This window comes from Ranitomeya imitator, chromosome 3 (genome assembly GCF_032444005.1).
Source record: "Ranitomeya imitator isolate aRanImi1 chromosome 3, aRanImi1.pri, whole genome shotgun sequence".
NCBI classification, from domain to species: domain Eukaryota; kingdom Metazoa; phylum Chordata; class Amphibia; order Anura; family Dendrobatidae; genus Ranitomeya; species Ranitomeya imitator.
This window is the reverse complement of record NC_091284.1, coordinates 757,916,003-757,933,255: the sequence shown is the minus strand read 5'-3', so window position 1 is coordinate 757,933,255 and position 17,253 is coordinate 757,916,003. Positions and strand designations below refer to the sequence as shown.

Here is a 17,253-nt window from a genome sequence, read left to right as displayed (position 1 = left end):
TTTGGATCAGTATTTTGGATCAGTGTGCTATCAGTGTTTTGGATCAGTATTTTGGATTAGTGGGCTATCAGTGTTTTGGATCAGTGTTTTGGATCAGTGTGCTATCAGTGTTTTGGATCAGTATTTTGGATTAGTGGGCTATCAGTGATTTGGATCAGTGTTTTGGATCAGTGTGCTATCAGTGTTTTGGATCAGTATTTTGGATTAGTGGGCTATCAGTGTTTTGGATCAGTATTTTGGATTAGTGGGCTATCAGTGTTTTGGATCAGTGTTTTGGATGAGTGTGCTATCAGTGTTTTGAATCAGTATTTTGGATTAGTGGGCTATCAGTGTTTTGGATCAGTATTTTGGATCAGTGTGCTATCAGTGTTTTGGATCAGTATTTTGGATCAGTGTTTCGGATCAGTGTCTTGGATCAGTATTTTGGATCAGTGTGCTATCAGTGTTTTGGATCAGTGTTTTGGATCAGTATTTTGGATTAGTGGGCTATCAGTGTTTTGGATCAGTATTTTGGATTAGTGGGCTATCAGTGTTTTGGATCAGTGTCTTGGATCAGTGTGCTATCAGTGTTTTGGATCAGTATTTTGGATCAGTGTGCTATCAGTGTTTTGATCAGTATTTTGGATCAGTGTGCTATCAGTGTTTTGGATCAGTATTTTGGATTAGTGGACTATCAGTGTTTTGGATCAGTGTTTTGGATCAGTGTGCTATCAGTGTTTTGGATCAGTGTTTTGGATCAGTGTGCTATCAGTGTTTTGGATCAGTGTCTTGGATCAGTGGGCTATCAGTGTTTTGGATCAGTGTTTTGGATCAGTGTGCTATCAGTGTTTTGGATCAGTATTTTGGATCAGTGTGCTATCAGTGTTTTGGATCAGTATTTTGGATCAGTGTGCTATCAGTGTTTTGGATCAGTATTTTGGATTAGTGGGCTATCAGTGTTTTGGATCAGTGTGCTATCAGTGTTTTGGATCAGTATTTTGGATTAGTGGGCTATCAGTGTTTTGGATCAGTGTTTTGGATCAGTGTGCTATCAGTGTTTTGGATCAGTGTTTTGGATCAGTGTGCTATCAGTGTTTTGGATCAGTATTTTGGATCAGTGTGCTATCAGTGTTTTGGATCAGTATTTTGGATTAGTGGGCTATCAGTGTTTTGGATCACTGTGCTATCAGTGTTTTGGATCAGTATTTTGGATTAGTGGGCTATCAGTGTTTTGGATCAGTGTTTTGGATCAGTGTGCTATCAGTGTTTTGGATCAGTGTTTTGGATCAGTGTGCTATCAGTGTTTTGGATCAGTATTTTGGATTAGTGGGCTATCAGTGTTTTGGATCAGTGTTTTGGATCAGTGTGCTATCAGTGTTTTGGATCAGTATTTTGGATTAGTGGGCTATCAGTGTTTTGGATCAGTATTTTGGATTAGTGGGCTATCAATGTTTTGGATCAGTGTTTTGAATCAGGGTGCTATCAGTGTTTTGGATCAGTATTTTGGATTAGTGGGCTATCAGTGTTTTGGATCAGTATTTTGGATTAGTGGGCTATCAGTGTTTTGGATCAGTGTTTTGGATCAGTGTGCTATCAGTGTTTTGGATCAGTATTTTGGATTAGTGGGCTATCAGTGTTTTGGATCAGTGTTTTGGATCAGTGGGCTATCAGTGTTTTGGATCAGTGTTTTGGATCAGTATTTTGGATCAGTGTGCTATCAGTGGTTTGGATCAGTATTTTGGATCAGTGTTTCGGATCAGTGTCTTGGATCAGTATTTTGGATCAGTGTGCTATCAGTGTTTTGGATCAGTGTGCTATCAGTGTTTTGGATCAGTGTTTTGGATTAATGGGCTATCAGTGTTTTGGATCAGTGTTTTGGATCAGTGTGCTATCAGTGTTTTGGATCAGTGTTTTGGATCAGTGTGCTATCAGTGTTTTGGATCAGTATTTTGGATTAGTGGGCTATCAGTGTTTTGGATCAGTATTTTGGATTAGTGTGCTATCAGTGTTTTGGATCAGTATTTTGGATCAGTGTGCTATCAGTGTTTTGGATCAGTGTGCTATCAGTGTTTTGGATCAGTGTTTTGGATTAATGGGCTATCAGTGTTTTGGATCAGTGTTTTGGATCAGTGTGCTATCAGTGTTTTGGATCAGTGTTTTGGATCAGTGTGCTATCAGTGTTTTGGATCAGTGTTTTGGATCAGTGTGCTATCAGTGTTTTGGATCAGTGTTTTGGATCAGTGTGCTATCAGTGTTTTGGATCAGTATTTTGGATTAGTGTGCTATCAGTGTTTTGGATCAGTATTTTGGATCAGTGTGCTATCAGTGTTTTGGATCAGTATTTTGGATTAGTGGGCTATCAGTGTTTTGGATCAGTGTTTTGGATCAGTGTGCTATCAGTGTTTTGGATCAGTATTTTGGATCAGTGTGCTATCAGTGTTTTGGATCAGTATTTTGGATCAGTGTTTCGGATCAGTGTCTTGGATCAGTATTTTGGATCAGTGTGCTATCAGTGTTTTGGATCAGTGTTTTGGATCAGTATTTTGGATTAGTGGGCTATCAGTGTTTTGGATCAGTATTTTGGATTAGTGGGCTATCAGTGTTTTGGATCAGTGTTTTGGATCAGTGTGCTATCAGTGTTTTGGATCAGTATTTTGGATCAGTGTGCTATCAGTGTTTTGGATCAGTATTTTGGATCAGTGTTTCGGATCAGTGTCTTGGATCAGTATTTTGGATCAGTGTGCTATCAGTGTTTTGGATCAGTGTTTTGGATCAGTATTTTGGATTAGTGGGCTATCAGTGTTTTGGATCAGTATATTGGATTAGTGGGCTATCAGTGTTTTGGATCAGTGTCTTGGATCAGTGTGCTATCAGTGTTTTGGATCAGTATTTTGGATCAGTGTGCTATCAGTGTTTTGGATCAGTATTTTGGATCAGTGTGCTATCAGTGTTTTGGATCAGTATTTTGGATTAGTGGACTATCAGTGTTTTGGATCAGTGTTTTGGATCAGTGTGCTATCAGTGTTTTGGATCAGTGTTTTGGATCAGTGTGCTATCAGTGTTTTGGATCAGTGTCTTGGATCAGTGGGCTATCAGTGTTTTGGATCAGTGCTTTGGATCAGTGTGCTATCAGTGTTTTGGATCAGTATTTTGGATCAGTGTGCTATTAGTGTTTTGGATCAGTATTTTGGATCAGTGTGCTATCAGTGTTTTGGATCAGTATTTTGGATCAGTGTGCTATCAGTGTTTTGGATCAGTATTTTGGATTAGTGGGCTATCAGTGTTTTGGATCAGTGTTTTGGATCAGTGTGCTATCAGTGTTTTGGATCAGTGTTTTGGATTAGTGGGCTATCAGTGTTTTGGATCAGTGTTTTGGATCAGTGTGCTATCAGTGTTTTGGATCAGTGTTTTGGATCAGTGTGCTATCAGTGTTTTGGATCAGTATTTTGGATTAGTGGGCTATCAGTGTTTTGGATCAGTGTTTTGGATCAGTGTGCTATCAGTGTTTTGGATCAGTATTTTGGATTAGTGGGCTATCAGTGTTTTGGATCAGTATTTTGGATTAGTGGGCTATCAATGTTTTGGATCAGTGTTTTGGATCAGTGTGCTATCAGTGTTTTGGATCAGTATTTTGGATTAGTGGGCTATCAGTGTTTTGGATCAGTATTTTGGATTAGTGGGCTATCAGTGTTTTGGATCAGTGTTTTGGATCAGTGTGCTATCAGTGTTTTGGATCAGTTTTTGGATTAGTGGGCTATCAGTGTTTTGGATCAGTGTTTTGGATCAGTGGGCTATCAGTGTTTTGGATCAGTGTTTTGGATCAGTATTTTGGATCAGTGTGCTATCAGTGGTTTGGATCAGTATTTTGGATCAGTGTTTCGGATCAGTGTCTTGGATCAGTATTTTGGATCAGTGTGCTATCAGTGTTTTGGATCAGTGTGCTATCAGTGTTTTGGATCAGTGTTTTGGATTAATGGGCTATCAGTGTTTTGGATCAGTGTTTTGGATCAGTGTGCTATCAGTGTTTTGGATCAGTGTGCTATCAGTGTTTTGGATCAGTATTTTGGATTAGTGGGCTATCAGTGTTTTGGATCAGTATTTTGGATTAGTGGGCTATCAGTGTTTTGGATCAGTGTTTTGGATCAGTGGGCTATCAGTGTTTTGGATCAGTGTTTTGGATCAGTGTGCTATCAGTGTTTTGGATCAGTGTTTTGGATCAGTGTGCTATCAGTGTTTTGGATCAGTATTTTGGATTAGTGTGCTATCAGTGTTTTGGATCAGTATTTTGGATCAGTGTGCTATCAGTGTTTTGGATCAGTATTTTGGATCAGTGTGCTATCAGTGTTTTGGATCAGTATTTTGGATTAGTGGGCTATCAGTGTTTTAGATCAGTATTTTGGATTAGTGCGCTATCAGTGTTTTGGATCAGTATTTTGGATTAGTGGGCTATCAGTGTTTTGGATCAGTGTCTTGGATCAGTGTGCTATCAGTGTTTTGGATCAGTATTTTGGATCAGTGTGCTATCAGTGTTTTGGATCAGTATTTTGGATTAGTGGGCTATCAGTGTTTTGGATCAGTATTTTGGATCAGTGTGCTATCAGTGTTTTGGATCAGTATTTTGGATTAGTGGGCTATCAGTGTTTTGGATCAGTATTTTGGATCAGTGTGCTATCAGTGTTTTGGATCAGTATTTTGGATTAGTGGGCTATCAGTGTTTTGGGTCAGTATTTTGGATTAGTGGGCTATCAGTGTTTTGGATCAGTATTTTGGATCAGTGTGCTATCAGTGTTTTGGATCAGTGTCTTGGATCAGTGTGCTATCAGTGTTTTGGATCAGTATGCTATCAGTGTTTTGGATCAGTATTTTGGATCAGTGTGCTATCAGTGTTTTGGATCAGTATTTTGGATTAGTGGGCTATCAGTGTTTTGGATCAGTGTTTTGGATCAGTGTGCTATCAGTGTTTTGGATCAGTGTCTTGGATCAGTGGGCTATCAGTGTTTTGGATCAGTGTTTTGGATCAGTGGGCTATCAGTGTTTTGGATCAGTATTTTGGATCAGTGTGCTATCAGTGTTTTGGATCAGTATTTTGGATCAGTGTGCTATCAGTGTTTTGGATCAGTATTTTGGATTAGTGGGCTATCAGTGTTTTGGATCAGTGTCTTGGATCAGTGTGCTATCAGTGTTTTGGATCAGTATTTTGGATTAGTGGGCTATCAGTGTTTTGGATCAGTGTCTTGGATCAGTGTGCTATCAGTGTTTTGGATCAGTATTTTGGATCAGTGTGCTATCAGTGTTTTGGATCAGTATTTTGGATCAGTGTGCTATCAGTGTTTTGGATCAGTATTTTGGATTAGTGGGCTATCAGTGTTTTGGCTCAGTATTTTGGATCAGTGTGCTATCAGTGTTTTGGATCAGTATTTTGGATTAGTGGGCTATCAGTGTTTTGGATCAGTGTTTTGGATCAGTGTGCTATCAGTGTTTTGGATCAGTATTTTGGATTAGTGGGCTATCAGTGTTTTGGATCAGTGTTTTGGATCAGTGTGCTATCAGTGTTTTGGATCAGTGTTTTGGATCAGTGTGCTATCAGTGTTTTGGATCAGTATTTTGGATCAGTATTTTGGATCAGTGTCTTGGATCAGTGGGCTATCAGTGTTTTGGATCAGTATTTTGGATTAGTGGGCTATCAGTGTTTTGGATCAGTGTCATGGATCAGTGTGCTATCAGTGTTTTGGATCAGTATTTTGGATCAGTGTGCTATCAGTGTTTTGGATCAGTATTTTGGATCAGTGTGCTATCAGTGTTTTGGATCAGTATTTTGGATTAGTGGGCTATCAGTGTTTTGGATCAGTGTTTTGGATTAGTGTGCTATCAGTGTTTTGGATCAGTGTTTTGGATCAGTGTTTTGGATCAGTGTCTTGGATCAGTGTGCTATCAGTGTTTTGGATCAGTATTTTGGATCAATGTGCTATCAGTGTTTTGGATCAGTATTTTGGATCAGTGTGCTATCAGTGTTTTGGATCAGTATTTTGGATCAGTGTGCTATCAGTGTTTTGGATCAGTATTTTGGATTAGTGGGCTATCAGTGTTTTGGATCAGTATTTTGGATCAGTGTGCTATCAGTGTTTTGGATCAGTATTTTGGATTAGTGGGCTATCAGTGTTTTGGATCAGTGTTTTGGATCAGTGTGCTATCAGTGTTTTGGATCAGTATTTTGGATTAGTGGGCTATCAGTGTTTTGGATCAGTGTTTTGGATCAGTGTGCTATCAGTGTTTTGGATCAGTGTTTTGGATCAGTGTGCTATCAGTGTTTTGGATCAGTATTTTGGATCAGTGTGCTATCAGTGTTTTGGATCAGTATTTTGGATCAGTGTTTCGGATCAGTGTCTTGGATCAGTATTTTGGATCAGTGTGCTATCAGTATTTTGGATCAGTGTTTTGGATCAGTGTGCTATTAGTGTTTTGGATCAGTGTTTTGGATCAGTGTGCTATCAGTGTTTTGGATCAGTATTTTGGATTAGTGTGCTATCAGTGTTTTGGATCAGTATTTTGGATTAGTGGGCTATCAGTGTTTTGGGTCAGTATTTTGGATTAGTGGGCTATCAGTGTTTTGGATCAGTATTTTGGATCAGTGTGCTATCAGTGTTTTGGATCAGTGTCTTGGATCAGTGTGCTATCAGTGTTTTGGATCAGTATTTTGGATCAGTGTGCTATCAGTGTTTTGGATCAGTATTTTGGATCAGTGTTTCGGATCAGTGTCTTGGATCAGTATTTTGGATCAGTGTGCTATCAGTGTTTTGGATCAGTATTTTGGATCAGTGTTTCGGATCAGTGTCTTGGATCAGCATTTTGGATCAGTGTGCTATCAGTGTTTTGGATCAGTGTTTTGGATCAGTATTTTGGATTAGTGGGCTATCAGTGTTTTGGATCAATATTTTGGATTAGTGGGCTATCAGTGTTTTGGATCAGTGTCTTGGATCAGTGTTCTATCAGTGTTTTGGATCAGTATTTTGGATCAGTGTGCTATCAGTGTTTTGGATCAGTATTTTGGATCAGTGTGCTATCAGTGTTTTGGATCAGTATTTTGGATTAGTGGGCTATCAGTGTTTTGGATCAGTGTTTTGGATCAGTGTGCTATCAGTGTTTTGGATCAGTGTTTTGGATCAGTGTGCTATCAGTGTTTTGAATCAGTGTCTTGGATCAGTGGGCTATCAGTGTTTTGGATCAGTGTTTTGGATCAGTGTGCTATCAGTGTTTTGGATCAGTATTTTGGATCAGTGTGCTATCAGTGTTTTGGATCAGTATTTTGGATCAGTGTGCTATCAGTGTTTTGGATCAGTATTTTGGATTAGTGGGCTATCAGTGTTTTGGATCAGTATTTTGGATCAGTGTGCTATCAGTGTTTTGGATCAGTATTTTGGATTAGTGGGCTATCAGTGTTTTGGATCAGTGTTTTGGATCAGTGTGCTATCAGTGTTTTGGATCAGTATTTTGGATTAGTGGGCTATCAGTGTTTTGGATCAGTGTTTTGGATCAGTGTGCTATCAGTGTTTTGGATCAGTGTTTTGGATCAGTGTGCTATCAGTGTTTTGGATCAGTATTTTGGATTAGTGGGCTATCAGTGTTTTGAATCAGTGTCTTGGATCAGTGTGCTATCAGTGTTTTGGATCAGTGTCTTGGATCAGTGTGCTATCAGTGTTTTGGATCAGTATTTTGGATTAGTGGGCTATCAGTGTTTTGGATCAGTATTTTGGATCAGTGTGCTATCAGTGTTTTGGATCAGTATTTTGGATCAATGTGCTATCAGTGTTTTGGATCAGTATTTTGGATTAGTGGGCTATCAGTGTTTTGGATCAGTGTTTTGGATCAGTGTGCTATCAGTGTTTTGGATCAGTGTTTTGGATCAGTGTGCTATCAGTGTTTTGGATCAGTATTTTGGATCAGTGGGCTATCAGTGTTTTGGATCAGTGTTTTGGATCAGTGTGCTATCAGTGTTTTGGTTCAGTATTTTGGATCAGTGTGCTATCAGTGTTTTGGATCAGTATTTTGGATCAGTGTGCTATCAGTGTTTTGGATCAGTATTTTGGATTAGTGGGCTATCAGTGTTTTGGATCAGTATTTTGGATCAGTGGGCTATCAGTGTTTTGGATCAGTATTTTGGATTAGTGGGCTATCAGTGTTTTGGATCAGTGTTTTGGATCAGTGTGCTATCAGTGTTTTGGATCAGTATTTTGGATTAGTGGGCTATCAGTGTTTTGGATCAGTGTTTTGGATCAGTGTGCTATCAGTGTTTTGGATCAGTGTTTTGGATCAGTGTGCTATCAGTGTTTTGGATCAGTATTTTGGATTAGTGGGCTATCAGTGTTTTGAATCAGTGTCTTGGATCAGTGTGCTATCAGTGTTTTGGATCAGTGTCTTGGATCAGTGTGCTATCAGTGTTTTGGATCAGTATTTTGGATTAGTGGGCTATCAGTGTTTTGGATCAGTATTTTGGATTAGTGGGCTATCAGTGTTTTGGATCAGTGTTTTGGATCAGTGTGCTATCAGTGTTTTGGATCAGTATTTTGGATTAGTGGGCTATCAGTGTTTTGGATCAGTATTTTGGATTAGTGGGCTATCAGTGTTTTGGATCAGTGTTTTGGATCAGTGTGCTATCAGTGTTTTGGATCAGTTTTTGGATTAGTGGGCTATCAGTGTTTTGGATCAGTGTTTTGGATTAGTGGGCTATCAGTGTTTTGGATCAGTGTTTTGGATCAGTGTGCTATCAGTGTTTTGGATCAGTATTTTGGATCAGTGTGCTATCAGTGTTTTGGATCAGTATTTTGGATCAGTGTCTTGGATCAGTATTTTGGATCAGTGTGCTATCAGTGTTTTGGATCAGTGTGCTATCAGTGTTTTGGATCAGTGTTTTGGATTAATGGGCTATCAGTGTTTTGGATCAGTGTGCTATCAGTGTTTTGGATCAGTGTTTTGGATCAGTGTGCTATCAGTGTTTTGGATCAGTATTTTGGATTAGTGGGCTATCAGTGTTTTGGATCAGTATTTTGGATTAGTGGGCTATCAGTGTTTTGGATCAGTGTTTTGGATCAGTGTGCTATCAGTGTTTTGGATCAGTATTTTGGATCAGTGTGCTATCAGTGTTTTGGATCAGTGTTTTGGATCAGTGTGCTATCAGTGTTTTGGATCAGTATTTTGGATTAGTGGGCTATCAGTGTTTTGGATCAGTATTTTGGATCAGTGTGCTATCAGTGTTTTGGATCAGTGTTTTGGATCAGTGTGCTATCAGTGTTTTAGATCAGTGTTTTGGATCAGTGTTTTGGATCAGTGTGCTATCAGTGTTTTGGATCAGTGTTTTGGATTAGTGTGCTATCAGTGTTTTGGATCAGTATTTTGGATCTGTGTGCTATCAGTGTTTTGGATCAGTGTTTTGGATCAGTGTGCTATCAGTGTTTTGGATCAGTGTTTTGGATCAGTGTGCTATCAGTGTTTTGGATCAGTGTTTTGGATCAGTGTGCTATCAGTGTTTTGGATCAGTATTTTGGATTAGTGGGCTATCAGTGTTTGGGATCAGTATTTTGGATCAGTGTTTTGGATCAGTGTGCTATCAGTGTTTTGGATCAGTGTTTTGGATCAGTGTGCTATCAGTGTTTTGGATCAGTATTTTGGATCAGTGTGCTATCAGTGTTTTGGATCAGTATTTTGGATTAGTGGGCTATCAGTGTTTGGGATCAGTATTTTGGATCAGTGTTTTGGATCAGTGTGCTATCAGTGTTTTGGATCAGTATTTTGGATCAGTGTGCTATCAGTGTTTTGGATCAGTATTTTGGATCAGTGTGCTATCAGTGTTTTGGATCAGTGTGCAATCTGCTTTATTTCCGTTTATGGCTTTAGAAAAATCAATTCCAAAGCTTCTCCTATGCTTTGCTATGCTAAACACCTGCAGCACACAGACTGTATACGGATGACACCCGGACACGTGTGCAGTACCATCGATTTAGTTGTAAAGATAATGTAAACTTGCTCTATCGCGCAGGTATCAGTCACTATCGCGATAGCACAGGTAAGTCTTGTAGGTGTTTGTTTAGCTACAGTAGCAACTTAGAAAGCACAGCACTGACACGCCCCGTCCTGGAAGGAGCATTGTGGGAAATGTAGTCTCAGAGCAGGCCTATAGGAAAGCTCAGCCAATGAGAACTCCCGTGTAATGTCTGTAATGGGCGGGGCGTCCAAAGAGCTGTGCTCTGATTGGCTTGGAGTGTCAGCAGTGAGGCAGAGCGGGAAGTTGGACTTGTGTCTCACACACAGCTGCTCCCGAGCCTCTGATGCGGCGTCACCTGTGCGGGCAGTCCCATGGCGTCGGTGCAGACCGCCGCGTCCGTCTTCTCCCAGCTGTTCCGGGCGCACTGTAGTCACTCAGGTGCTTATCGTTGTGGTGTCACCAGTTAGTGCCCCTGTTGTGCCCTGCATTAACCCCTACTGCGCATGTCATGTGACTGCCCATACATTAACCACTGCAGTGCCGGCCCTCCCTCCTGCTTTGGCCGCTTGCATTGGTTTTTGGGGGTCATGCCCTTTTCTGTCAGTTGTGTATATTTTCTGAGATGAGGGGGCATCAGGCTGTGGGCACCCGGGTAACCTGCCTGTGACTCAGGTCGTGCTGCTATATGGCAGAGTGCTGGGGCGACACAGTGACCGGAGGGCGCATCACAAGTCCCAAAAAGTCCAACTAGTCCTGACTTGTACTTCTTGGCCTCGCTTGTCGCGATACCTTGCGGATCGTAAGCCGTCCCCATCACTCGTACTGTTGTGCGACGTAGATGCGTCTCTGTCCACGTGACCCGTTTCGTGGCCACCGTAGCATCAGCCATCTCGGTAAACCCCTCTCCTCAGCTGCAGATTGTTTAAAAAAATATTAAAAATCTTTCCTCACCCTCCCCAGGTCCAGCATCACTACTTTCGGTGTCTGTTATTTTTGGCAGCGCTGGTGTCACGTCCACAGCCGATCACTGAGCGCCGCAGCTCTGACTGGACAGACCTCGTGAGGCGGTCAGTTACTGGATCCACGGACGATGAGCAAAGATGATTCTTGTTTGATTTTTTTTTTTTTTTGTATCTGGGGGGATGGTTATTCCAAAATTGTAAAAACTCTTAAATGTCACCATATTAGGAGGTTAGGTGTAGTAAAAACAGCAGCGGTTCTTTCTGGCTAAAATGCTGGTCGCCAACTCTTAGCGACTCGCATCTGAGAGCTTTGTAATTGTGGTGCCCCCCACCACGACTGTCCGGTACTCGCCTTCTGGTTGTACGTGTGTGCACATTCAGATGTCGGAGTGTCGCCCCGTCACCGCAGACCTCCTGGAGACGTGGCCTTCAAGGACTTTTTGGCGATGCCTGGGACATTTCCTGCTCACTCAGGAGTCCGGGACGTCTCCCGTTTTTGTAGTAATTGTGACGTGATAAGAGTGATGCTGACTAAATACAGGGGATTGTCATCTCTGACCATAGGCCTCATGTATCAATAGGAATGAATTACTAATGGATGGACATTTTTGCAATTAAAGGTGTATTCCAGCACTGTCCACTTTCCACATCGAAGGATGTCACGTGACCTGGTATCTGAAGGCGTGTGTCCACGGTGTACGATACTGATTGATCATGGGGCCTGCCAAATATAACAACATGGGATGTCACCGACCCCGTTCACTTCATGACACAGAGCTGGAATACGCCTTTAATTTCTAATGTTGCTTTGGAAAGCAGTTGCAACTTTTCAGTAGGTATCATCTTGGCTCCCAAACCTCAGACTCTCCATACACCAGGGACAAACACTCTGTGGGGTCCCAGCTTCCGAGAGAAATGTGGCATGTTCTCAAGGAATCTTGGTGGCCGTTAGAGTGCCACTTTAAACTGAGAAGTTAATGTTGGTCATGCCACCTACCAGTATTATTTTCTGGTCCACTGGTGACCAAGATAGGACAACTAAGAACAAAGCTACAATATTTCCTATGTATATATTATTACTGATGTCAAAAGCTCACAGTTTATAATTCGGAGCCCTTCCTTACAGATCTGGGACAGATAAACATAAATTGGTTTGAGGAGCTGACCACAGAGGCTAGAAGGCTTCAGCCCGGGCTACGTGAGAATGAGGACGAGCGAGAAGAAGGCCGGCAGGACAACAGCCTCGCCAAGACGCCACAGCAGAAGCGATCTTATTACAGCCAGCTGGAGTCCACGCCGACTATTTTCCGAGAGCAACGTTTGTGCTCCCCACTGTTCCTTTCTCCAACTAAAGATCATGATAAAAGTCAAGGTACAGCAGGTAAAATGTTTTACACCAAATTGTCACATTGCCAGGGGAACATGTAGTGAATGTTTGCTCCAAGACGGCTGATTGGCTGCACCCAAAAATCAGCCAGTGATTAGCTGCAGTGGTCACATGCCACAACAATCTCATGGAATCGTGGCACTGATAACGTTGAAACAGCGCCGTTGCAGGAGGGGAATATGCAGTGTTGTTTTTTTTTTCTATGGTTTGTTACTAGTGATAAGCGAATACACTCGTTACTCTAGATTTCTTGAGCACGCTGGGGGGTCCTCCGAGTATTTTTTAGTGCTCGGAGATTTAGTTTTTCTTGCCGCAGCTGAATGATTTACATCTGTTAGCCAGCATAAGTACATGTGGGGGTTGCCTGGTTGCTAGGGAATCCCCACATGTACCTATGCTGGCTAAGTGATGTAAATCATTCAACTGCATCAAGAAAACCTAAATCTCCGAGCACTAAAAAATACTCGGAGGACCCCCGAGCGTGCACGAGAAATCTAGAGTAACGAGTATATTCGCTCATCACTAGTTGTTACGTGATTAAGCAGGGGTTCTCCAGTAGAGGGTCCTGCTGAGGAGAGACGGCAATGTGTTACATAGGGTGGTCTCCAATATACTGGGAAATGTGTGTAATGAACGCCGTCCTTGCTTCCATGTCTGCGATACCGGCATGTAAAGGACACAGCTGCTAGCGAGTGAAGCTTTTCTTTGTAACGTCGCCATTAATTGGTCGCATGATTTTTTATCTGACCACTTCTTTGCGGGGTCTGGCTCAGAATACTATTGCGATAACCATTTCTGATCGTCTTTTAGGTGCCCCTGTTCATAAACTGAATGGGATGTAATAAGTTACAGGAGTATTCCAGCCCGGTACATTCATCACAGCATCGGTCCAATCACTGGGTCCACCATGATTACTAGATCTTGGCTAGGAAGAGGTTGAGTGGTGGGTGAGCATTTAGTGCTTCATTCATAGCCTATGGGGCTGACGAAACCTGTGACCTTCAGTAGAGGGGCAGAGTGCGTGCTCGACCACCGCTCCATCCATATTGTGCCTGCAGCTGAGGGAATGGTGGTCTTTGGTTCTATGTCCTAGTAGAGAAGTGATAAATGCTTTTAGCTGCAATATCCCCTTTAAGTCCTGATCGGATATGGACCGTTGCCACTTAGGTGTTAAAATACATTAATCTCTCTAGCGGGCAAAGATTGATAAATCGGGGCCATGTTTCTGTTTTCTGCCAGAATTTGGGAGAAAAACTGTAATGTTGCTAAATTTGTGCTGAACTCGGAGCTACCCAAATATTTTGTGACTTTTTACGATAGTGAAGGTCATCTCTGCCAACTGTTTGGGCAAAGTTTAGCCGGAAGGATCGTAACTAATCAGTCCGACAAATTCATCATAATTTACACCACAGAAGTGGCAGAAATTAGGACAGAAATGTCCTCCAGTCTGTGGTGCACGGGTGCTGAGAGATGCACCAAATCCAATGCGAGGAGCGCGCCTGCCTCCTGATTAATGTGTCGCCCTTCATCAAGACTGGCGTGTAAGTTGTGGCCTGCGTCTTATGTCTGGCCTGTATTTTTTTTTTTTTTGTCCACTATTTGACAATCGTCTTGTCTTTTGTCGACAATGAAGCCAATACTATGTTTTTCCCCAGAACATTTTAGGAACGGTAACAAGTCCCAGCAGAGTCCTGACATTACAGCACCGGCTAATGATGTCTTTGGTGCCTCATGCAGAGATTTAGCAGAAAGGTGAGATCCGCAGACTGGGCGCTGATTGTAATGTGTGATGGTTTTCAGACCAGTGCCATTACTACACATTATATAACAGAACTAGAGCAAGCAGGACGTATCTACATATTCCACCTTCTGTAACTTGTGGTTTCAGCCCTGTCATCATGAAACAGCTTTTCAAGGTTCCCTTCGAGGATAGAAAATATCAGCCAGGGACACCACAGCAGGATAAGAAGTTTGGTAAGTGAAAAAACAAACAAACCATAAATATGCATTGTAAATGAAATGATGCCAGCTTTCTTGAGTGTCGTGCTGAGGTTGATAGCCAGATTTATTTTTTGATATGTACTAGCAGGGGATTTGGCTTTTAAGCTGCGTGTCATGGGACATAATTAATACGAATATTTTTTTACTGCTTTGTTTCATATTAAAACTTCTATTCCTTTCAGATATCTCTGATAGTTTGTTGTGCACACCACAATTGATCAGGGTAAATATATGTTATACTTCTACTTTGTATTTCTTTTGTTAACCATCGATACCTAACGCACTGCAGTGCCCTTCACATGGGGTTGTGACATGGCTAATCAGACAAACTATACTACATTTCTAATTGGAGATATTTGCTACTATTATTACACCTATGTTTTGGGATGCGATCTTGGAGATGGGAATACCCCTTTAACCACTTCTTTATTAAATCCTGCTCATTGTGGTCATACTATAAGGAGCAATATTGAACTCGGCCCCCTATACTAGCAATCAGTAGGGGGCACAGCACTGAAGCAGACATTTGACCCGTATACTGTGGAGAGGTGATGCATTTATTTTCTGAGAAACTTCTTTAAATCAACCTTCCACCCTAGAGCTGAGAAGCGTATTTATATTTCTCATGTACAGTCACCCTACCTGGTGCCCTCCGTCTGCCTCATCCGCTCAAATCAGCAATTCATTCTTCTAAGACGGCTGCTGCAGCACTACTTGGACAACTTCTCATAGCCCTCGTTTGGGCCCTCTAAAATCACCTCCCACTCCCCCCTATACTTTGCTCCCTTGCCGGTGCCATACCCGCAGCGTTGGCACTCGCTCTCCCCGGGGCACTGGTGCTGTTGTGATGACATGTGACCCTGGTACCCAATCAGCGCTGGCATCACTGTGCCCGGTGATCAGCTGCAGCCCTGGCTTCCTCTTCATACTCAATTTGTCAAAAGGAGGGGACAGTGACGCCAGTGCTGATTGGGTGCCGGGGTCACATGTCACAAAAACCGCACGAGAGCCCCGGGACCACAAGTGCAGACACCCCTGGAGCTTCGCCGCCATGGGAGGCGACTACAGGTTTTTTATTTTATCGGGGCCAAGCGTGGGGAATGAGAAGTGGTTGTCCTAGTAGTGGACAGCCCCTTTAATCCATGTTCTATCCTACAGCACAAGCAATGCAGGAGAGACACAATTTAGACATAACCACTGCACTCCCCACTTAGTTTCCATGACTGTCTTGGAAGAAGGAGGAAAGGAACGCTAATGTGAGCAGAGAAAGGGGAACGGACTGGCCCCTCCTAATAATCCAGGAACTTTGCCATACACCCCAAAAAAGCCTAAGTAGGAGACGAGGAGGAGGATGTGGGATAGACGCTAGTATCACTATAATATCACACACAACCTGAATAGAAAAAAAATATTTTAATGTAATCAATGTGAGCAAACCACTGCCAGCATAAAAACGGTTAAAGGACCAAAGACCAACCTGGTCTCCACAAAGAAATATGTGTCGATGTGTGTCCTTACAGCTGAGCTCGCTCTGTTCTTGGCCATATTGGATATCTTAGTAAGCGGGGGGCATCAAGGGCCGATATGGTGTATATAAATTATGATTGTATTTTACCAGCTCTCGTGGCCAATCGTACTCTATATTTTATATATTCCTTTTTAAGAACCAAACCTCAAGATGTATATCAGAGAGTCTTGGCGTACAAGCGGATCCTGACATGTCCTGGTCAAGTTCATTGGCTACACCACCCTCTCCAACTGTGATCATTAGTAAGAAATGGGGAATAAATGTGTAATTTGTCACTTTATGAATGGCTACATGGGTCCGTGTAAGTGTGTGTGTGCGCAGTATGGACACGTCAGGTGGTGGGAACGTTATATCTCAGGTTGTGATGCAATTCATGTTGTACAGAGGGTAGGTGCACTGATCCCTTAGGCCTTATTCCAACATCATTTTTTATGAAGAAATGTAGACACTTTCATCATTGTGCTAGATCCAGTTGTTTTCTTTTTAACCTATCCCAAATAGACTTTTTTTTAATTATTATTTTACGGACACTTGTCTCCGGAAGTGAACAGCTCCATAGACTATAATAGCTAGGTTTTCTATTTGCAAAAGCACTGACAGACCATATATACATGACAAACAGACCTCCGAAGGAAGTGTACAGCCTCATTCACGTACATGTCCTATTAATGATTTTTACTAATACAGCACGTATAATTATAGTCTATGGGGCTGTTCACATTTCTGCATTTTCCGTGGACAGAGTAGCTATGCAAAAATCACAGAGACATGTCCGTCTTTTACAGCATTATGGATGAAAAGTGCCAATACAAGTCTGTGGATCCTTGAAAATCGCGGACGTCCCATGGATGGCATCAGTCAAGTGTCATTTATTCACCCACGCGTGTAAAAACTGACACACTGACCAAACACTGATGACACTTGGATCCAAAACACTGATGACACTTGTACCATTCCATTTCAAATTGTGAGAGAACATGGACATCTGGATAAGGCCTTAAGGAATTTGAGTATATGATAATATTACCGAAACCTAAGCTAAAAATCAAAGGCTGTGTATTATTTACTTGTATATCCGTATTACCTGGATGAAGTGATGAGTTCTGCATCTCAATATGATTGTATGAACTTGGGTGAAGGTAGTAGTCTAACGTACAGAAAAAAGAAAATGATTCAGCTCACCCTTGTGATGGTATTCTCACAGCCTATGAGAAATTTGATCCGAGCACGGAAACGTCTCTGCTTGACGCCAGGTACTTGTGCATGAAAATGAAGGTATCCAGCTCAGGAAATAAAATCAAAAGTCTTTATTTGGACAAATTTAAAAAGTAAGCTGCTTGACAAACCAGTGCATGCTGGAGGAAGGAATGTCTTGAATAACTGGACGTGTTTCGAACACGTATAGTGCTCTTAGTCCTCA

General features: G+C 41.9%; 1 protein-coding gene across 1 annotated transcript in view; it reads left to right on the top strand.

The window, feature by feature from the left end:
• Window positions 1-10,252: 10,252 nt before the first annotated feature.
• Window positions 10,253-17,253, top strand: part of BRCA2 (BRCA2 DNA repair associated) — a 126,118-nt gene continuing 119,117 nt past the window's right edge. The window contains exons 1-6 of the mRNA XM_069758994.1: window positions 10,253-10,393; window positions 12,044-12,298; window positions 13,960-14,056; window positions 14,193-14,278; window positions 14,488-14,528; window positions 15,970-16,075. Of these exons, the coding sequence (XP_069615095.1) occupies window positions 10,327-10,393; window positions 12,044-12,298; window positions 13,960-14,056; window positions 14,193-14,278; window positions 14,488-14,528; window positions 15,970-16,075 (652 nt within the window). The 5' untranslated portion in view covers window positions 10,253-10,326. The remainder of the gene's footprint in view (window positions 10,394-12,043; window positions 12,299-13,959; window positions 14,057-14,192; window positions 14,279-14,487; window positions 14,529-15,969; window positions 16,076-17,253) is intronic.